We start from the raw sequence: 23,203 nt of genomic DNA on the forward strand, positions 1-23,203 counted from the left end.
GGGTCAACTAGTAAGGACTCTTAATGATTTAGTACAAGGTCGCCAAACAACCTATGACTCTTCATTTTCAACAATTTAAACCACATCACTTTTGTAAGGGCAAACACCATATGACTAGACCGCTAAATCATGATTACATATCATCGTTCATAAATTTATTGATATTTTCAATTCTTTTATTAATTTTATATAATTAATTTATCATACAGAAAATATTTGTACTTACAAGTCCATCAAACATTATATAGAATACATCTCACCTTTTTTAATATCCATTAACTATTTATTAACTATTCTAACTTTATAGTTTTTAAGTCAAATTATGATATGTTTATGTCTTGTTCATATGAACACAACCATTTATTTACCTTTTTTGAAAACTACAGCTCTTACTTTTTTTTTTCAGTTACAGATTTTGTTATGTACCATTTTATATCAAAGGGTAAATGCCATAATAAACCAATATACTTTCTGTTTTTTCTTATAAAAGTTCTTTTACTTTTTTTTGTAATTAAAAAACCAACATACTTTCTTTTTTGTTTCATAAAAGTCCTTCCACTTAAATGCCATAATAAACCAATATACTTTATGTTTTTTCTTATAAAAGTTCTTTTACTTTTTTTTTAATTAAAAAACCAACATACTTTCTTTTTTGTTTCATAAAAGTCCTTCCACTTTTTTTTTTCACATTAAAAACTAACATACTTTATTTTTTTGTCTCATAGAAGTCCCTAAATAACTTTTTGTATATAAAAGTCTCTCCACATCTTATATTTGAACAAAATTGTGAATATTTTTGTTTCTTATTAATATCACGTTAGAAAAGAAATTGATATAAATTAATGTTTTAAATTTGATATATGACAAACAAAAGTATGTTCAACGTTTGTCTTTTCTTTTCTATTTTTAATTCAATAAATTGATAACAATAAATATTATTCGAAAAACAATATAATAAAATTCACGAGCATGGGTGACATAACTCAAAATAAAATAAAATAACAAACATATAAAATGGTAGGTATGAATCTAAAATCGTTAAAAAGTATAACATAATTTGTCAAATAATGTTTTCTTGATTTCATCCGATTATAATTAAGAGATTTTTGTTAAATTTTAATATTCTAATGGATTTGTATGATACAAGAGTAAAAAATATGTTGTTTTTTATGTATAAAAAGTGGTTGGGGGAATTTTTTAAGAAAAAAGAAAAGTATGTTGGTTTTTTATGTGAAAAAAAAGTGAAGAGACTTTTCTGAAATAAAAAGAAAGTATGTTAATTTTTTAAGTAAAAAAATAAAAACTTTTATGAAAAAAAAAAAAAACATAAAGTATGTTGGTTTTGTATGAAATTTGCTATTTATCAAAACCACAAAACTATTAACTTTTATGCTTCACAAACTTTTTGTTGTCATATTAACTTTTTGAATGCCCATGACTTTATAGTCTAGTGGTTTTTTGGGTGTGAGATAAGTCTTTAGGACCAATAGGTCTTGAGTTCAATTCCCACAAGAGGGTTTTCCCATATTTATTGGGTTTCCTTCTAAATTGGTGTAGTGTATAGACGTTATACCTAGTGGAGATAGATATGATCGGTGCTTCCGCTGGTGGCACGATGATACTCCAGTACTCCGTCAGTGATCCAAATTTGCCATTTAATAAAAATATATATATATATATATATATATATATATATGATCATTGAATACTTATAGCCGTTGATTCATGTCACATGATCATAGATCACCTTCTTTTTATTTCTTATTATTTGTTTTAATTTTTATTTCAGGTTGCATGTTTATATGCTCGACTATTTAAAAAAAAAGGGGATGAATCAAACGGCCGAGATTTTCGCCAAAGAGGCCGGAATAACCGACCCCCGTTCTGGTACGTTCACCGCCGATTGTTTTCCGATCACCGCTTCTTGTTTATTATTATTATTATTATTATTATTATTATTATTATTATTATTATTATTATTATTATTATTATTATTATTATTATTATTATTATTTTAACCATTAGTTGTTATAGTTAATGCTATACTGTTAAGAGTTTCGAATTTCGTTTCATATTTAACAAACCCTAGCCAACATTATAATGATTTTTAAGGTGTATTTGTTTGGTACTTTTTTGTTATTTGTTCAGTAGTTATTTCAATGGATTCTAATGTTAGATACTACAATTTCTGCTTTATAGAATTGCTAGGCGCTAGTCGGGTCGGTGGGGGTACCTGCCAACGATTTATCGGATTGGGATCTTTTATGTGTAATTTTTAGTTATATATATATACAAACACATTTTTATATGTAGTTTTTTTAAAGTAGACATGTTTTAACCCCTCATTTGACCCATTTTTTAAGCAATTGGCGGGAATTTACGAGGTTTGGTCGAAATTTGGCTGGGATGTGGCCACATTTTGGCAAGAATAGGACCGCCATTGATCGCCTAGTGATTAATCGGCCACTAATTGGTGAACCTCCGATTAGTGATTAACGGCGACTAATCGGAGGCTATTCGGGATTTCTACAACCATGCCTTTATGAACATAGTTTTTTTTTTTTTTTTTTTTTTTTAAGTTATTTATGTGTTGGTGTAGGGGGTAATGGAGGTGATGGGTTTTTTTTAAGTGACTGGTGGGCAGTATTCTGGGACCGTTATTCTTCGAACACACGCGCTGCTGAATCTAATGCTGGCCAGGATATCCCAGAATCCTCTGCGCAGGTGATCGTTTAGTTGCATTCTGAATTAACCCGTGCGCGCGTGTGCTTGTAGACTAATGTATATTGTATATCTTATGTAGGCACAAGTTGTATCTCAGACTCAGAGTCAGGCTGTGGCTCAGGTTCAGGCCCAGGCCCAGACTGAGATTCCGGCTCGTGCGCTGACTTTAGCGGACAATGGAATGTTGGGTTTTGAACCTTATGCTGCTGGTAGCCTGGGATCAATATGGAGACTGGCCGGACAGCAATACTATGCTAACATGTTGAGTGATCCTATTTTGGTTTCTACATTGAATGATGATCAACTTGGTGTTCTTCCTAGTTATGTCACTGCGGATTTTAACCCAGGATGCGCTATTCCGTCAAGCAATCCCAGGTATTTTTTCAGATATTTAATTCGATGTTGTTAGTTGTTACCTTTAATGCTGTTCTATTTTTCTTTTGCCACATTTTCATACTTAACGAGATAACTTCTGCAGGCTCAGCACGGACCAAATTCCGCGACGGCCCCGCCGCAGGGTATGATGCTAATATGCAGGGGGTGGTACGATGGGTCGGTTGGGTAACGGGTTGAAATGGGTCATTTTTGAATGGGCTGGTTACATAAATAATATTGTTATAATTATAATATGAGTCGTTGAATAAAATGATTTACAAATTTAGGAGGTTATATTATGAGTCGTTGAATAATATCAAGCTGGTTTTGACCCGTTTGATATCAAACACAACCCAAATCGATCCATTTGTTATATGGGCAGGAATTCCATCTATACTAATGTGCAGGTATTTTATAAGAAGTTTAGCATTTTTATAATTTATATAAAAGTAGTTCAAACTTTACTTGTGTTACAGGTGAATAGATCTGGGAATCGAGCAGGGAAGACTAATGGTAGCGATCCAGCATAAGCTAGAGCTTCAAGGATCATGAGTCAAGCCGCAAGCAAACCTGGTAGTTTGAATTAATAAGTTGAAATTCTTAAAAATAATACTTTAATTGTTTTAAGTTCTTAAAAAGGAGATGACTCCTTTCTTTGTTTTATGTTTTAAAGGTTATTTTGTGGACTTATCTACCATTTAGCTACACATAGGGTTGATTATTGAAGTATGTTGACTTGACTTGACTTTAGTGAAGTTACTCGAGTTACTATTTGTTAATTAGGTATAGTTATATTATTAAGGTTCTTAGGGTGTCCGGAGTGGTGCGGCAAAGGGGAGCGGCAAAGGGTTTTGCCGCGCGGCAACACCGCCGCCGACTCCTTTGCCGCTGCGGTTTCAATCTTGATCGGTGAAAGGATGCCGCTGCGGTGAAGGGAGGAAGGAGAGAGAGAGGGCTGCGGTGAAGGGAGGAAGGAGAGAGAGAGGGGTGTGTGTGGTGGGGTCCATGCCATCTCTCAACCAATCACACCCTTTTTTTTAAGTTTACCACTTCACCAAGTGTCTAACCATTGCCAACACTTTTCAGCATAGTTTAAACACTTTTCACTGATTGACGTGGCGCACTCTGATTGGTTGATTTTTTTAGTTTGCTACTCTCAAGTGTCTAAACACTCCTTATACCCTTAAAAGTAACACATTCCTTTGTTTCAAGTTCCTACAAGCGATTTTGTTGAATCATCTACCCTTTAGCTACAAGTTGGTATCTATTAGTTTACATGGTAAATTATTGTAGTATATTGACTTGACTATAGTGAACTTACTCGAGTTCCTATATATTAATTAGGCATAGTTATATTAGTAAGTAAAGTGATCATATCTTATCATACAAATTGGTGGACGGACATACCATTGAATGAAACCGGAGTGCTTTGGTTTTTACTATTTTGAGTTCTAACTTGCAATATACTCGAGTGAAACTTAGATTTTTAAGATACACATTGGCGACAAGGTCTAAAACGGAGGCGCAAAGCGCTAAGTGCTTGCTTTTCGTATTCGAGACGCAAATTATTATATAATTTTATATATATATTTCGTATAGGTTCTAGTATCATTTACCCAAAATTTAGACAAACATTTTATACATGTTTTAATATATAAATTACCTACATGTACAACCTAAAAGCATGTTGTAGAACATCCTAATGCACAAAAATATGGCATATACATGAAGCACGCCTCAAGGTCAAAGTTCTGCCTAAAAACCGTGCGTAATCTGCGCGCTTTATGTATTACTCGCACCTTATGTAGGCTGAAGCGAAGAGACACGCAAGTCAACCTCAGGCGCACTTTTTAAAACCAAGAACACACCCTCTTGCCCCCACGTAAATGCCGCACGACCAACAAGGCCTGAAAATTGCGTAAAACAAAGACAAGTACATGGGATTGGGAATGAACTTAGAGAGCTTTACGTTTTATGTCCATGAGGATTAAGCTTTGATTGTGGGGATGCTAAGTAACTTTATATAGTCGCTTAGTTCGGTTAGGTGTAAACGATGAACATGCGGAAACAAATAGGATATTGCAATGATGGAAGTAACATATGCAAGGGCGTAGGATAGTGGGGGCGGGAGGGGGCGGCCGACCCCCCGAACTTTTCGCTTAGTAGTGGAGAGTATGTAGTTTTCGTATATAAATTTTTGGGTATATACGTTTCCGACCCCCTGTTTTATAGAAATTTTTGGGTGTGTACGTTTTCGACCCCCCGGTCGGAAATCTCAAGCTTCGCCACTGAACACATGCATTACTTAAAAAAGTTGCATATCTAGAGGGATAGAGAAACACAAAGAAGATAAACACTACAAGAATAAATCGACAAAAGCTAGGGCCTCTAATATTGACTAGGGACCAATAACTCAATTGGTCAACTCGTATCGTACTAGAAACGATAAGTGGAACGTCTGAGAAAACAATCTAACCTCAATTGGTTGTAACTCCTAACAGCCATCGTTTACCTCTCCAAGTTCATTTTTTCGGTTACATTTTCTATTACGCCATACTCTAGCCATCTTCGTCCGTTACTTAAAAAATAAATTTAACTTTTCAAGCTATTCTTTGGTTATTTTCCGTTACATAATACTTTAGACCTGGTTTTGTGTTTTGGTTATTTGAAACCGTTATGAAAGATCTTCATAATGCTTGAATAATTTCAAAATATCATAATACAAGTGTGTAAACGAGTTGAGTTGAGCCTAGCTTGACTTTACTCAGGCTCGGGCACGATTCGTTATTATTTATTTATGTATATATATATATATATATATCTTTTCGAGAAATACACACACACGCGCTCACACACACACGCGTTCACACACACACACACGCACACGCGCACACACACACATATAAAACGTAATATATATTACCTATTTATATTTATTATAATTATATCTATTATTATATTTGTATAGTGACAGGCTCATTTAGCTTTCGAAGCTAATTAAGCTCGGTGTATAAAGCCCATACTCGAGCTCGTTTTTTAAATGAACTTCAATTTAGGCTTGAGCTTGGCTCGAACTCATTTAAGCTTGGCTCGGTTCGGATTCTAGTGACCCGATCTCGAGTAACCGAGGAGCTGCTCGACTTGTTTACACCCCTCTTACCCAAATATGGTTGTTCACTAAATACTTGTTCAAACATATCTAGCACATAGTGCTGCCAATCCGTGTGATACAAGGGGTTGCTCTCCATTGAGCTTGTTGAGATATGGATTCGATTGCCTAAGTCCCCAAAACCGTATGGGTTATTTTAGAAGGTTTCTCCATTTGAAAATTTGGTTTCCTTGATTGAGAATTTTCATTAATTATGTTTCTTTCTCAACAAGTTGCAATCCTTTATAAATAGAATGATAGGGCAATTGTAATTCTTAACACCTCATAATAATATCACAATCCTAGCTACATCCCGTGAACGTAGGTCACACTTACCGTACCACGTAAATCCTTGTATCATTTTCTCTTTCGTATATAATTTTGTTTGTGTGCGTGTGATTTGATTGTCTAACAGTGCTTGTTAGCATCCTTATGACATACAAATCAACTTGTAAGCTAGTATTTTTTTTTTCCTTTTTCACATTTAAGGTTGAACTTTGAGGTATGATATAAAAACACAGAGTTAATTACTGTTTTCGTCCCTGTGGTTTGTCAAAAATCACTATTTCAGTCCATTAGTTTAAAAATTGCGATTTCAGTCCCTGTAGTTTCACTTTCGTAACCATTTCAGTCCACCTCGTAACCATTTCAGTCCACCTCGTAACCATTTCAGTCCCTGTACTACCAGAATAAATGGATTGAAATGGTTACGAAAGTGAAACCATAGGGACTGAAATCGCAATTTTTAAACTAATGGACTGAAATAGTGATTTTTAACAAACCATAGGGACGAAAACAGTAATTAACTCCAAAACATATCTTTCCTAGATAACTTGAAGCATGTTCTATGGTGAGGTTCTACATATATGAGTGTTATTGTATCATGCAAATAGGAGGTATTTTCCATATATAAAGCTTTGCATTGATTCTTTCAATTAGTTTCGATAAGGATCTAAAGGAGCGCTACCATTATGATATATGCGAGTAGAGGGGGCGTTGCATGGCCTAACGCATAAAAACTAACGCAAGGTTCATATCACATGTAGAATGTGCATTATTTTTTGGCATTAGATAGATGATGTTTGTAAATGTATATTTAATATTCTTTGAGTGGTTATATCATTACAATCTTCTAAATATACGTATAAAATCGTGAAGTCACGAACTATGGTTGTGTTTATTCACAGGGGAGCCTCAACCCATTTTAACAAGTAGGCTTTAGTATTGGGCCTTATTGTCTTCTAACATCTGTTGTTTAGTGCTCGCCCTCGGGCCTCGGCTCATTTAGTAGCTAGACTATAGTAGTGGCCCTCGACTGTTTTAGTAATTAGAGTTTAGTAGCATGCCTCGACCCGTTCTACTATTCGGGAATTAGCAAAGACTAGTTTACTCCTTTATATCGGACCAACCGACCAACCAAATCATGATGTATGCAGAAATTTGCAGAAAAATTATAACGAAGATCGTTATTATTAGTTTCGAGTGTTTAAGGGAGACAGCCGGCAACCGAATAGTCAGCTAACCACTTTGTTTTTGGTAGTTATTGTTCAACAAATTTGCTTAGGTGCTATCAGATTGTTCCCTTAACTCTTTTTTTTTTTTTTTTTTTTTTTTTTTTTTTTTTTTCTGTTAGTGTGGATATCTCAAACTTTGGGGCAACAAACACAACTTTAATAAGAACAGTATCACCATATTAGAAAACTGAAAAGAAGGCCGATAAGGAAATACTGTTACCTTTTTTTGCGAAAGACTAAAAGCATTATATATGGCAATTCATTAAAATTGGTTGAACTTATATGTGGAAATCCATGTTATATTAAGGAAATACTATGTAATCCGTGGTCCGCTAAGCGCTATAGCCCCGCTATTGACTGCATAGATCAAACGCTAGTCTCACAACAGTTACATCTCAGTCGACTGCTTGGAGCAAATCAATTGCTGAGCTGCTCTTGTTGGAGCAAATCGAACTCCTCCTGCGTAAGTCTGTGTTAGCCTTAATTGATGATCAAGTTTGATACAAAAGTTAGTGAGTCAAATATGTAATTTATGTGTAGTTAGTTTGGTGTCAAAGTTGTATTATCTAGGAGTCTATGGGTCAAGATGTAGTTTAGTAGTAGACTTGTAAAGGGTTGCGACGGTTTTGATGAAACACGTCGATTCCCTCCTTGTCTATCTATATATATTCGATCTGTGGAAATCATAAAATTTGTCTTCATCAGTCTGAAAATCGAACTACTTGCTTAGTTTCTTTTTTTTTTAATATATATATTAATCATGTATATTAATATGTTTTTTTTACAAAGGAGGTGCGCTTCACGTACGTAATGCGTGGGCCTTCATCTCTCGCCTCGGCTTCGGGATCCTATCGCTTCTGTGCGCTTGCGTCTTTTAAAACTAAGAGTACACGTGGATTCATGATACAGGTATGTATAATCATTTTTAGGTTTTTCACATAGCCTTATTTGTTTATGGGAGTTAATATTCACACACCCCTTGTCTCTATCTCTCTCTATATACATAGATACAGAGAGAGATAGAGTGCGCAAGCATAGTTGTTAATAGCGAATAGCGACAAGGGACCTATATGCTACATAGCGAATAGCGACAAATAGCGACCGCTATTTTATATATAGCGATACACTAGAAAAAGAATTGAAAATTTTTATATGTATATTATATCAAAATACCTTGGTATATATGCTATTTTACATGTATATTTAACAAAAACCTATAAATCCAGCTATTTTATAGCTATATCTAATTGATATTTACATCAAAAAAAAAAAAAAGGAAAAAAAAAGAAAAAAAGAACTAACTGTCGCTATTCACGCTATTGGTCGCTATGACCCAAATAGCGACACTTGTTCCATATAAGACTACTATTGATTGTGATTTACAAGTTTAAGTTGGCACATTTTCAGAGTAATGGTTGTATGCTTTATCTGGTATCATTCGTAAAATATTTTTTGAGCAGTTTAATGTGGTCGAGATCCTTGACATTTATTTCCCACAATCCATGTAGTTTTGTTTATAAACTTCAATTTGTAATTGGAATACTTTTCTTCGTTTTATTTTCATTAGAGGACATGATACTTAGAATATAATTTGTTGCATAATTTACCCTTTGGCTACAAATGAAATTTGTTGGTTTACATCCGTAGAGACGTGACTTATTGAGCTTATTGTCCTTCTATATGCATTAATTAGAATGGTTGGCCAGTTTATGTCCTCTAACCTTGATCTGCCAATGTCGTAACAAGACTTCTTTTAGACAGTTACAGCTCAAATTTTATAAAAAAAAAAAAAACAGTTACAGAAATGACAGGTTAACAGTTTATGTTGATTAACTAACAACTGTAGTTGGTGAAAGAGTGTCAAAATTGACCCGCACCCTATCAAAAGTCTGGAATAACCAAACGAGGATTGACCTGAAATGAAGTTCCATTTGATTTTTGCCTTGTGTGTGCATCATATGTGCTGAAGGGAGTGATTTACAATGCAGGTATTCTTTTTGCGCACAAATATTTGGACTCGAATTTTTGTCATACGAGTCCTTGTCTTTAACTATTTATAGTTTGGGTTAACTGTGTTAAATGACCATTATAGTTACCGTGGTTTCAACTGTTTGGTTAGAGGTTGAGGGCGCCAAAACCGCTAACATAAGTCTGTATTGTTTACTTCTGCACGACGTGAATCATCACTGCATTATCTTGCCCGTTCGATTGTAATTTTTTCAATCAAGCATATTGTATTCAAAATCTTTTTCTTGTTATATTTCATGTGAATCGTGTGTTGTTCTTTGTTGCTTACATTACATTATCAACTGCAAGTTTCTATCTTGATACACGATTGCTATAGCAATGCCTTTTGGTGAGTCTGCGTCGTAGAATGTGTTTCGCTAAACGTGGGTTTCATTCTAACCAACGAGCTAGTCTAGGTTGGTGTTGGTTCGAGTGCTGTTAGCTTCGCTTTATACCATTGGTACATCATCCCTCCCGACAAATCTGATCGCATCGAAACTTGAGGTCATCCCAAGTTGTTCTAAAATGCAAAATTAATGTTACTAGTTAAATTCCACCCGCGTGTTGCGGCGGGGACCCAATGACTGCAAAACGCGTGTCAGTAACGGCAAGCAGATACCGAATACCGAATATCAAAACATAAATAAAAATGTCGTGAAAATGATAGTCAATCCGTCCTAAAAGAAGCGATTTTAAATAACCTAATATATAATAATAGGACCCACACGTCCTACACGTTGGAAATTCGGTTGTTTTCAGTTCAGTTATTACGGTGCTAACACGTTAAAATATGGATGAGCTCGGTACCGGTAACGGCACCGAAAGTACCGATCCGGAAAATCATCGAAATTAGCTACCGGCACCGAAAATGCTCGGTACAATACGGTATGGTATTTGAAGGTAAAAATCAATAAATATAGGTATGGTGCTAGACCGGTGTCGAATCAAAAGTAACGATTCTGAAAATGCCAAAAGGTGGGTACCAGATTGGTACCAAAAATGGTTTAGTATAGTAAATTTGATACCGATACGATACCGGTTTGATTACAGGATTTGATACGATTTGTTCATCAATAATCTAAATATCCAAGTTAATTTTACATGCTACAATTCATTCATTACGTAAAAAGACAAAAAATAAAGCAAAATAAGTTGTGTATATAAAACCTCATTCAAACGAAATACAGTTTACTTACTGTGTGTATGAAAAGTAATCTAAACTGTACAATTACTTGCATTGCTACGTTGCTACAGGATTTGATGAGCTCGGTACCAACCGGTACCGAAAATACCATTACCGAAATCCCCAAAAGTGGGTACCGGTACCGAATATACCTGGTACAGTACGGCTTGATACGGTCGGTACTGGTACGACACCGGTATTTGAGGGTAAAACCCGATGAATACCGGTGCCGAACGGATACCGAAAATACACTCAATTTGGTAAATTTGATACCGGTACCGGTATCCGATACTATTTATTCATTTGTATTTTTATTACTGTTAATTCATTTCTCTTTTTAATATTTAATTATTGATTAGTGTTCATTCACTTCGTTTTTTAATATATAGGTAAATATTGACTACTGTTCATTCACTTCATTTTCTAATATATAGGTAAATATGGTTGCAACTCTACCGCCATGTTTATCTATTTAAGGGGTCAAGTTATTCTACAAAGGCTTCTAATTGTAAGAAGTGTAAGAAGGATTTATAGAGTGACAAATGTCCAATAACCTAAAACTAAACCCACTACATCACCACCAAAAACCTAAACACCCACCCCCACCCCACCACCACCCAAAAACCTAACCCCCCCCCCCCCACCCAAAAACCTAAACCCCCCCACCCACCCCCCCCCCCCCGGGCAAAAAAAACAAAAAAAAAAAACTATACCTCACAAAAAAACCCCCAAAAAACCTACCCCCCCCCCACACCCCCACCCCCCAAAAACCTAAAAAAAACCTAACCCCCCCCCCCCCCCAAAAAAAAAAAAAAAAAAAAAAAAAAACCTAAAAAAACCTAACCCCCCAAAAACCTAAAAAAAATCTAAAAAAAAAACTAAACACCCACCCCCACCCAAAAACCTAAACCCCCACCCTCCACCCCTCACCCCTTCGGCAAAAAAAAAAAAAAAAAAATTTTTTTTTTTTTTTTTTTTTTTATGGTGGGTGATGTGGGGGTGGGGGGGGGTGGGGGTTTAGGTTTTTGGTGGTGGTGGATGTTTAAGGTTTTTTTTTTTTTTTTTTTTTTTTTTTGTAGTGGGGTTTTTTTGTTAGTGAGTTTTTTTAGGTTATTGGACACTTGTCATTCTATAGATCCTTCTTACACTTCTTACAATTAGGATCCTTTGTATTTGATCCTAATCCTCTATTTAAATAACAAGTTTTATGCCCTGCTCGTGTCCTCAACCAAAATGATGGCAAGACTGTAATTTTGAGTTGGGGGCAAAACTATAATTTGTCAGGATAAATGAGCGAGTGTTAGGTAGCTGCTTGACTGACATGAATAAAATTATATCGAGTCAACCAATTAAAATGAACACTACCATAGGTTTGCTAAAAAAAACTAAAACAATGACAAAACTGTAATTTTGAACGGAGGGGAATCGTAATTTGTCAAAAGCTACAACGATGACAAGATTGCAATATTGAACTGGGGGCAAAATCATAATTTTAACTGAAAGTAAAATCGTAACTTGTCAAAAGCTATAACGATGGTAATACTGTAATTTTAAACTGCGGACAAAACTGTAATTTTAAACTGGGAGGAAAATCATTATTTGTTTAAGCTAAATAAGAAAATATGCTGTTTAAAAACATATATAACTTTGACCGGAAAAGTCAAAATGTATTCCCTGGTCTTTAATATATACAATACAATACAATTTAAAAACCTTCGTATCAAAACAATGGAAACTTTGACCGGAAAAGTCAAAATGTACCTAGAAAACCCAATTTGGGGAAAACTACTACACTCGGGCCAAAAATCCAATTGTTCGTGAGGCTGAGGAGAGAAATTATATATATCTAAAAAAAATCAACTTGGGTTGTCTCTCTAGAATGAAAAGTGACGACCTTAAAACACCATACATACATACATACATACCCTTTTGTTTGGGTTGCCACTCTAAAATGAAAAGTAGTGACTTTTATATGGATACAAAAAGTAACTTAAGACATCATAATTTGTAAAAAGTCACGATCTTTCAATAATAACTTAAGATACAATGGTTTGTAAAAAGTCATGACCTTTCACTTATAACTTAAGACACAATAGTTTGCAAAAAGTCATGACCTTTGTCACTTATAACTTAAGACATAATGGTTTGCAAAAAGTCACGACCTTTTAGTTATAACTTAAGACATAATGATTTAAAAAAAATTGCCATTACCTTTCATTTATATGATAGTATAATATTATAAGAGGCCGGTTATTGTAAAAAATGCCTTAATGTACGCTACGTACGAGATTCGGTATCAACATACGAAATTTGGTTTATAACATGTGACTTTCACTTTTTTTTTTTCACATGCGATTTCATTTTTTATGTGAATGCGATTTTGAGTTTTTTTGGAACATGTGATTTCCCTTTTTTATGTACATGTGATTTCCTTTCTTTGTAACATAACGTGAGATTTTGCCATCGCATACGCATCGTATGTTAAGGCATATTGTACGATACACTTTTTCATATTATAATGTTATACCACCGTTTCGATTGAAAAATGAACACTTCAATTTACATTAGAACTTTTTTAATATTTGGAAACAACTAATTGCCACCGTTACGCAAAATTGACGCCACAACATATCAAACAAATTGTCAGACTCCACTTTATAAGGTTATATTTACGTGTCATATTTTTATTTAACACATATACACAACTTTCTATATTACTTATATACAATACATATAACACCACCATCAATGACATACAATACATATAAAAATTAACACCACCATCCACGACACAATAACCATCCACCAATGCCATCAATTACCGAAGCAACACCACCAAACCGAAGCAACACCACCAAACCGACATGAATGCCACATTCTAAGGGTACCATCGATTCCGCCAATCAACCGAAGCAACACCACCAAACCGATATGTATGCCACATTCTAAGGGTACCACCGATTCCGCCAATCAACCAAAGCAACACCACCTAATCGATACGTCTACTCCCACCACCGTTCCCCCATATGTGATCATCCATTTAAAAACTTTCAAACTCATTTATCGATCTCCCAGTCCCCACAATCATTCACCGATCATGATGATCAGAATAAGAATGATCGCCTCAATGCAACTGAAAATTCACTTCGATCTAAAGCCGACATAGGAAAATATAAAAATGCAAAACACGCGTATGAGAAAGGAAAATTCGGGTCTTGAAATTCTAAGAATACTCGAAGGCAACGTTAATCAAAACCATTTTTTGTTTTTTTAAAATCAAAAGAAAGTATATACCCTATTTGTATGCATCACAATCAAATCCAAAACTTCTAAGCTACACCAATTTTTCTAATGAAATCATCAAAGCAAACAACAATTTTTATAATGAAATCATCAAAGCAAACAAGAACATAGCTTTCGATATTAAATAAGAATAATTAATTTAAAAATTTCCGATCCACAAAAATGAAGAAGAGAGGTGGCTTGTGTGGTGGAAAACAATTCAACAAAAATGAAATTAAATTTCGTAAATCATTTATTGAAAAATTGATATCATAATTGGAATGAAATCTAGATTTTTTAAGCAACCAAGTTTCCGCAAATATCTTTGATTAAAAAATCCAAAAATCCTACCATACTCTTGGACACGTGTATACACATTCCACCTTATATAATCAAACCCTCCACAACACCGGAAACAAGATAAACATCACCAACCAAAACAAAAGAAGCTCCTCCTGCAACTGTAGAATATTTGACTTGTAACAATGGCGGCAATGCATTTCACAATAACTGCAATCCACAACATCTCTAAAGCAAACACTCCTCGTTTCACTTATCTCTCTTTCCCTCAAAAAGCTCCTAGGGTTTGCTTCACTTCTGCCTCCAAACATTCTCAGGTACAATCAATCAATTTATTCTAATCAATCCACTTATTATTACATACTAAGGGCTGCAGGGTTAAGACGGTCCGCTGACGCGTTACCATAAATTTTTGGATTTTTAAATATAAACTCCCTAAAAAGTTCTGGTTCCACCACCTTCTTAAAATACCGTCAAAAAAACGACTAACATCATAAACCAAATACAGTACGGATTAGGCCACCCGGGGTGGACTCCCTAAAAAAAAGTTCTGGTCCCACCACGTATTTAAAATACCGTCAAAAAAAGAGTAACATCATAAACAACCACCACGTACTTAAAATACCGCCAAAAAAACGAGTAACATCATAAACCAAATACAGTACGGATTAGGCCACCCGGGGTGGACAAATTTTTGTCCGTGATGTATTAATTCAACGCGTGCAACTTGGCCATATACCACTGCCACGCGTTGCCATCACGCGTGGATATTTTTGTCCGTTATATATTTGATGCTTTATCTTTTGGGGATGTGAGGGAAATTGTTGGTTGGGGGAAATTGTTGGGTGTGGTGGTGAGTGATGGGCATTTCCACTAAAAAAAGTTGTGAGCGATGGAATAAAGCTCGATGACGTGACGGAACTTGATTGAAAGTTGTGAGTGATAAATGGGTGGTGGGTAACAAAAAGTATTGAAACTGATTCGAGATAAAAGGTTCTGGTTCCACCACGTACTTAAAATACCGTAAAAAAACAAGTAAATTCATGAGTTAATTGCTTGGATGGTCCCTGTGGTTTCACGTTTAGTCCCCACCTTTTGAAAATAGCAGGTATGCTCCCTATGGTTTGTCATTTTGTTACTCGGATAGTCCCTGGGTAGATATTAGTTAGTTTAGAAATAGCTTGTATGCTCCCTATGGTTTGTCATTTTGTTACTCGGATAGTCCCGAGAGTAAATATCAGGGGACTATCCGAGTAACAAAATGACAAACCATAGGGAGTATACCTGCTAGTATTTTCAAAAGGTGGGGACTAAACGTGAAAAGGTGGGCAATTAACTCTAAAATCATAAACCAAATACAGTACGGATTATGACGGTTCAATTATAATACTGAAAAGTATTGAAACTGATTATGCTCATCCAGTCGTCCCTACCGATTATATGTATAGGCAAAAGATCAAATACAAATAATCTTAACATACTAAACATACAAATTGAAGGAAAACCCAAAAAGACAAGGTGGCATTTTTGTAATTACCACCAACTATCAAAGTTACAACCAAAAATACCTAAAAAAACACAATTTTTTTTTAACATTTTTTATTAAAAAATCGCTACATTTCGTTAGCAAAAAAAAAAAAAAAAAAAAATTTTGGCTGCTACTAAAAGTAGCGATTTTTAATAAAAAATGTTAAAAAAATAAAATAAAATAATTTGTGTGTTTTTTTTTATTTTTTTAGATTTTTTGGGGGTTTAGTTTTTAGCATTTTAGCTTGGGGGGGGGGGGGGGTTAGGTTTTTTTTTAGGTTTTTGGGGGGTGGGGGGGGTAGGTTTTTTTTAGGTTTTTGGGGGGTGGGGGGGGGGTTTAGGTTTTTTTTGGGGGTGGGGGGAGTGGTTAGGTTTTTTTAGGTATATTTGTAGAGTAACTTTGATAGTTATTGATAATTACAAAAGTGCCACCTTGTCTTTTTGAGTTTTCCTTCAATTTGTATGTTTAGTATGTTAAGATTATTTGTACAAGAACTTTACCCTATATGTATAACATCATTAGGGTTAGAGTGGTTTATTATATAATCAAGTTTTGATCAGGTGCTTTGTTTTGATAGAGAATACATGCAAGTCAAGAGACCAACAATGGGTGGTCGGAGAACGCCAATGAGGTGAAAGACAAAGTGAACGACATGGCGGGAAAAGCCGCCGACAGAGCCGGTGAGGTTAAAGACAAAGCGTATGATATGGGGGGAAGAGCCGCCGACAGAGCCGGTGAGATTAAAGACGAGGTTAAAGACAAAGTAAATGATATGGCGGGAAGAGCTGCCGACGGAGCTGGTGAGATGAAAGAGAAAGCGGAAGAGAAGAGCCGTGAGATGACGGAAAGTGCTAAAGAGACTGCGAGCGTGGTGGCCGATAAAGCCGAAGAAGGGTGGAATAAAGCGGGGGAGACGGCGGAGGCGGCTAAGGATAAAACTCTAGATGCGGCTGGGACGGTGGCCGAGAACACGAAGCAGACGGTGACGGGTGCGTGGGACGCGGCCAAAGAGACGACACAGAAGATTAAGGAGACTGTTGTTGGGAATCTTGATCATGAAAAATAGGATTACTAGTTTCTTTGCTAATGTCTTCTTTTTTTTTTCTTTAACATCTTGCACGCTTTTTATGTTGGTATGTTTCGCCTTTTGGTTCGCTGTTGGCGGCTATACATGTTTTAACAGTTTAAGGTTCACATAATGCAAGATGATTTGATTATGGTTTCAATCAAGTAGATATGGAGGTTATTGTTCTGTGTAGTAGGCAGGTTGGTGGATGACGAGGTGTTGTGAGCCCACCTGTGTTGCCGGAGTTGAAATTTTGCGTGGAGCCTAAACCACCCGTTCATGGCGTTGTGCTTGCGCTATCAAATTTCCACTGCCGTTGAGGGCAAATGGGAGGAGACGACGTGGCAACTCTGTGTTGGTGACTATGTGTTGGCGGGTTCAATTTTAAATATAAAATAATAATAATAAAGAGTGCGTATAAAAAGTGCGTGTCACGTGTCAAATAAAGCTATTCTTTCATGCGCTGTTTTACACCTCCCGTTTTTGCACCACACATTATTTCTGACGCGTGCTTACGTCTTGTCCATATGTCGCATAACGTCTCATTTTTCAAGCCACTTCTCACACCGTATAGTCTAACGTCAATCACGACACATGATTTTCATTTGAACATAGTTGAGGGTATCAACTTTGCTATGATTGATTTCCAAATTACTTGTTGAGTTCTTTACACATGATTTTCATTTAAACATAGGGTATCAACTTTGCTATGATTGATTTCCAAATTACTTGTTGAGTTCTTTTGCAAAAGAAACTGTTGAATTTATCACTGAATTATTAGAGAATATAGGGTAGACTTATATTTTATAAATTCTAGAATTTCTAAAAAGTGGAAAATGTATCATAAACAACCAAAACCCATCAAAACCCATATAAGAGAGTGAGTGGTGAATTATCAACCCAAACCCGAGTGAAGATTACTATAAATAGTATTGGACTGTGATCGGCTAGCATTTGCGGTGTGTGTATGCTTTAGTTTTCCCATTGGCCACAATGTTTTGTTTTTTTCACTGTGTGGCCTCACCTTCTTCACCACCGATCTTTACAACCATTTGAAACTGGCCACAATGTTTTGTTTTTCCACTGTGTGGCCTCACCATCTTCACTGCCGATCTTTACCACTACAATGTTTTGTTTTTTTCATAGAGTGACCTCACCGTCTTAACCGCTGATCTTACCCTCTTATGCTTTTGTATGAGAACTTTGACCCGATAATCACTCAAATTAACTCATCACGATTTTAAAATTCCAAGATGTTACCCAAACTCATAGAGTGAGTGGTGAATTACCATCATAAACAACCAAAACTAAAACCCACATATAAGAGAGTGAAGATTACTAAAACATCATATTTGAATCCTAACATTCTATAAATATTTCAAACACACCATCATACAATTATAAATATAAAATATTACATGATAATCAAAGTAAAACACCATACCGTCTGATTAAACATCATATTTCAATGACAAAGACTTAGCATCCAAAAATTAAAACAAAACCTAATAGTGTAGATTACTAAAACATCATATGCGAACCCTAATAGTTCATAAATTATTTTAATCTAAAGGCTCACATCAATATTTACAATTTTTAGGAGTTTTAAACTTTATAGTCAACTTCTATCTATATAATATATATTTAATTACTTGGGATATGACTAATACAATTATTATTGATTATTTTTACCTTCACTACATTAAGTACCTTTCTTGTTTTAACCAATCAAACACATTCATTTTAGTTTTTAGGGAAAATTACACTTTTTGTTCTTTATGTTTGTACCGAATTGCAACGGATAGTCTTTAATTTCAAAAATTACAATCACAATCCTTTATTTGCAAAGCCCATTACACAGTACGTCCTTTAGCACTAACCTGGTTAAACTTTTTTGTTAAGTGTTGGTGCAGTTTTTGTGTCCGATGCTATTCGAATAGATTAGCTTACATTTTATGTTGATTTTGTAATAGTTAGTGAAACGGTCAAATGAACGTGTATAGACCCGCTCGTTTGAAGTGGTCAAATGAAAGGGTTATTTGTTTGACCGTGTGTGTTTGCAAGTGAAGGTGGTGTGGCTATAAATACCACCCCTTGGTTATTTGCAACACTTGAAGGTTTTAGACTTGAGGGAGAGATCACCACTTGGTCTCTCCCCGGATGTATGCTCCTTTGGTATAATTTGGCTAGCTTGTAATCGGGCCGATTTGTAATGTTATGCTACCGAATTTATACAAGAAAGTTGTTTATCCGTCTCTAATCTCTCGTCTTTGAACATAATCACACACTAATCACGGGTTTCGGTCCCAAAACATGAACCTACAATTGGTATCAGAGCCATGGTACCCGACTTAGTGAACCTAACCATTTGCTAAGTCACATGAGCTCTTTGCTAGTGATTCTTGTGGGTTTTTGTTCAAGATGTAAAAGTGGTGTAAACATAAAAAAAAAAAAACCCTCTTAGATCTGGACCCAAAAAGTATGGATCTAGATGAAACAGACCATACACAAGGGTTAAATCTTATGTTTCACACCAAAATTATCAAGTTTTCATCATCCTTTATCATTTTTAAGGTGTTTTTGGTCAGATCTGCGGATGAACAGTTCGCTGTGTTCTTAAGGTGTGTGGCGGCTGTTTAAGAAACATTAGGGTTTCTTCAGATTTGGACCCAAAAGTGAACAACGAAGAACCTCCCTTTCACGAAAAACCCTCCTACCGAAGAACCATTGTTCACGAAGAATCATCTGCCGATGAACCTCTCTTAGCTGAAGAACCTTCTCACAAAGAACCCTGAATGCCGAGGAACCCCCTTTGGCCGAAGAATAACATCTGACGAAGAACATTCTTCGTTGCTTCGTTTGTTCGGTGATGTTGGTCTATACGAAGAACTCCTCACCTCCCGAAGAACCTCCACTCACGAAAAACCAGGACACACGAAACCTCCGACGAAGAATATTCTTCGTCTGATTGTGTAACAGGTCGGAGATGGTGATGTGTGGTGACTTCTGTACTGAATGTTTGGAGGTGCACGTTGGATGCAGAAACATATAAAATTTTAACAATTTACCTCATAACAAATTGTAGAGGTGTACAAATCGTTTTTTTTTTTTTTGAAAACCGGTTACGGTTATTAACCGGACCGGTTTTTTTGTTCAAAACAAAAACCGGTTTTTTTAATAACCGGTTTCGGTTACTAACCGGTTTTTCAAGTCCAAAATAGTAACCGGTGTAACTGGTTGGGACCGGTTTTTAACCGGTTTTTTTTAAAAAAAAAAACGGTTTTCTTAAAACCGGTTTCGGTTATTAACCGGTTTTTCGAATCAATAATAGTAACCGGTCACCAACCGGCGGTTCGGTTATAAAACCGGACCGGTTATAAAAAAACCGGTTAAAAAAAAAACGGTTTCGGTTCTAAAACCGGTTTTTTTGTACATCTCTAACAAATTGGAGTGGGGGTAGTGAAAAGTGAACGCAGGTTGGCCGATGGGCGGCGCCGCAACGGTGGTCCGTGGTAGTGAACGGCGGCTGGTATATGGCGGATGAGAGTGGTGTTTCAGGTTGATGAAGGTGGTGACGCATGAATGAAGGCCGATGAATATCAGGTGATGTCGGCTCTTGTTATTGTAGAGAGAGAAAGAGTGAGGTTAAGGATGATTGACGGCTGGACAATATTTGTCTAGGGTTTGCTTGAAAAGGATTTGGTTTGGATTTTTACTTGGGGCCCAGCTATATGCACTATTGTTGGACCAGATTCATGTTATGAGGTAAATGAAATTTGTATGTTTTGAGGCCCACTAGCAACCATTACCACATTATGGGCTCACGTGATGATGGTTCCTAAATTTTTGAAGTCACATTATAGTTTGAGGCCCACATGACTTCTTGTGGAATATTGATTGCAGCTAAAAGTCAATTTTTTCTTTGTGGGTCTTTCATTTCTAATGAACCTACCTTGGTGGAGTAAACAAATTAATAGTGGGAGTGGCGTAGTGAGTGTTTTAATTAAGTTATTGTGGGCCTTGAGTTTTGATGCAAATTTCGTTTTTTCATATAGCGTTGTAGGCCGGTGGTTTGGAAAAATAAAAAGAATGCTTTGAATGAACGTAAAAATTTTAGCATATGATATAGTGATATCAAATACATCCATAATCAACATCCAGCCGTAACGCAATGGTTGCATTAACTCGTTATGTAAAAAGCGGAACTCATGGGCCATGGCTAAGGTGGCCAACTAGTCTTTTATCTTTGAAGATAGTTAGAAAATGGTAAAAAGAAAACTAAGACGTGAATTTTGAATTTGTAAAGAAGGTGAAGCGTTCGTCATTGCTCCATTACACCTTCTATCTTTGGAACTGTTTGAGGTAGAGCTCGGATATGTTCGAGCCTACTGATTCACAATTGAGCCCGGCTTGTAACATATGTTGTAGGCCCGGATACAAGCTCATTATATTAAGTTGTTTTCTAGAAATACAAGATGCTTGCTAGTGATTCTAACAAAAGCAAACAGACAAAAAGATTGGCTAACAATTAGTTGGTTTAATCTTCGTAGTCCGTATCTTTGATCGCCTACTCCTAGTTGCCTCAAATCTCGATTATCTCATATGTGATTGCTCATAGAAACCCTATAAGAAATGTTATTTTACATATCTAATAATGTCAAGTAACGTCTTATATAAATCATTCACGTATAGTGATGTTATAAATTTAGCCGATGAGTTTTATTTAGCCTCATGTTCTTTTATAATTTTTAAATATTTATGTTCACATTAACTTATTTACAAAATTATAAGATTTATAATTTATACTTCACAACACTGGAGGACATACCGTATCACAAGGGGTAGCCTCCGCTATCCCTCAAACACTCGTCAGTAGTGTAAACAACAAAAGTTTTTAACCCTTTGAATTTGCAGTCCCTTTAATTTTTTTTTTAAAACGTTGTCGTTGTAATTATTTTTTAGATTTGCCACTGCTTCATAATGTGACGTAACGGTAAAACATCTCCCATGGTACATTTATTATCAACGTATACATTTACAAGTTGATATGACGTCATTGAATAGTTTTGTTAAGTGGTTGGCCACTTTTGGCGGCCACTTTTGACTTTTGTTTTTTTTTTCTTTTTTTTCATATAATAGTTATTTATAGGTGATGCCGAATTACAATTTTATCCCAGGTGTAAAATTACGATTTCGCCCTCGATTCAAAATAAATTTTGCTTTTGTCCCCTGTTTAAATTTACGATTTTGCCCTCAGTTAAAAAATATAATTTTGCCCTCAGTTAAAAATAAAAATATGGTTTTGCCCTCAGCTAGAGTCCTGCCAAATTACGATTTGGTTCCCAGTTTAAAATTACGATTTTGCCCCCAGCTAAAAATTATGGTTTCGCCCGCAGCTAAAATATTACGATTTTGCCCCCATTTCAAAATAAAAAAAAATGGTTTTGCCCTCAGTTCAAAATATTATTTTACCTCCATTTTAAAATTAGGATTTTACCTCCGCTAAAAATTGCAATCTTGCCATAGTTTTTTTTTTCTTTGACAAAACCATGGTAGTGTTTTATTTTACTTTGTTGACTTAATTTTGTTTTTATTCATGCCAAACAGCTGCCTAGCACTCGCTAATTGGTCCTGACAAATTATTGTTTTGCCCTCAACTCTAAATTACATACACGTTTGTCATCGTTTTAGTTAATTTTTTTTATCATAACTATGGTACTGTTTTTCTTTAATTGGTTAACTTGATGTATCTTTTTGATATCGTGTTATAGGTAGCATGTATAACTAACCGACATAAATGCATACATGTTATTAACCTAAGAAATACTTGGTTTAGCGCCCGCAACGCGGGCGGCGCATAACTCCAGCTGCCTAACACTGGCTCATTAGTCCTGGAAAATTACATTTTTGCCCTGAGCTCAAAATTACGGTCTTATCATCGTTTTTTTCATAGCAAAATTATAGTAGTTTTTTTTAATTGATTGAGAATTATTCGGCCATTACCCCACAACGCGGACGGTGCAAGTTTAGTAACACTTTCCAATTTCTCAAAATTCGTAGTCACCTCAGAAGGTTT

General features: G+C 35.6%; 2 protein-coding genes across 5 annotated transcripts; both read left to right on the plus strand.

Moving 5' to 3' along the window:
• The first annotated feature begins 1,740 nt into the window (after window positions 1-1,740).
• LOC110937897 (transcriptional corepressor LEUNIG_HOMOLOG) lies at window positions 1,741-10,061 on the plus strand. Of its 4 annotated transcripts, none has more exons than XR_002591104.2 (7): window positions 1,741-1,887; window positions 2,600-2,724; window positions 2,804-3,099; window positions 3,203-3,242; window positions 3,576-3,672; window positions 8,551-8,670; window positions 9,608-10,061. XR_002591104.2 is itself a non-coding variant. In XM_022180358.2 (6 exons), exons 1-5 carry the CDS (start codon window positions 1,803-1,805, stop codon window positions 3,627-3,629), a joined length of 600 nt encoding a protein of 199 aa, XP_022036050.1. In that variant the 5' UTR covers window positions 1,741-1,802; the 3' UTR covers window positions 3,630-3,672; window positions 8,551-9,318. The 4 variants fall into 4 exon arrangements, 1 of the variants encoding a protein (XP_022036050.1); XR_004890838.1 differs by having other exon boundaries at window positions 9,750-10,058; XR_002591105.2 differs by lacking the exon at window positions 9,608-10,061 and adding an exon at window positions 9,169-9,318.
• Window positions 10,062-14,639: 4,578 nt separating this feature from the next.
• LOC110937898 (late embryogenesis abundant protein, group 3) lies at window positions 14,640-17,287 on the plus strand. Its single transcript, XM_022180360.2, has 2 exons — window positions 14,640-14,850; window positions 16,639-17,287. The coding sequence occupies exons 1-2, from the start codon at window positions 14,719-14,721 to the stop codon at window positions 17,125-17,127; spliced, it is 621 nt and encodes a 206-aa protein (XP_022036052.1). The 5' UTR covers window positions 14,640-14,718; the 3' UTR covers window positions 17,128-17,287.
• The last annotated feature ends 5,916 nt before the right edge of the window (window positions 17,288-23,203 follow it).

Source organism: Helianthus annuus, chromosome 4 (genome assembly GCF_002127325.2).
Source record: "Helianthus annuus cultivar XRQ/B chromosome 4, HanXRQr2.0-SUNRISE, whole genome shotgun sequence".
NCBI classification, from domain to species: Eukaryota; Viridiplantae; Streptophyta; class Magnoliopsida; order Asterales; family Asteraceae; genus Helianthus; species Helianthus annuus.

Excerpts from the sequence above, each read along its gene's own strand:
- LOC110937897 (XM_022180358.2), top strand. The coding sequence starts at position 1,803 with ATGCTCGACTATTTAAAAAAAAAGGGGATGAATCAAACGGCCGAGATT. Across the intron at positions 1,888-2,599 it reads AATAACCGACCCCCGTTCTG|GGGGTAATGGAGGTGATGGG; the intron begins GTACGTTCACCG and ends GTGTTGGTGTAG. Across the intron at positions 3,243-3,575 it reads CGCGACGGCCCCGCCGCAGG|GTGAATAGATCTGGGAATCG; the intron begins GTATGATGCTAA and ends CTTGTGTTACAG.
- LOC110937898 (XM_022180360.2), top strand. The coding sequence starts at position 14,719 with ATGGCGGCAATGCATTTCACAATAACTGCAATCCACAACATCTCTAAA. Across the intron at positions 14,851-16,638 it reads CTGCCTCCAAACATTCTCAG|AGAATACATGCAAGTCAAGA; the intron begins GTACAATCAATC and ends TTGTTTTGATAG.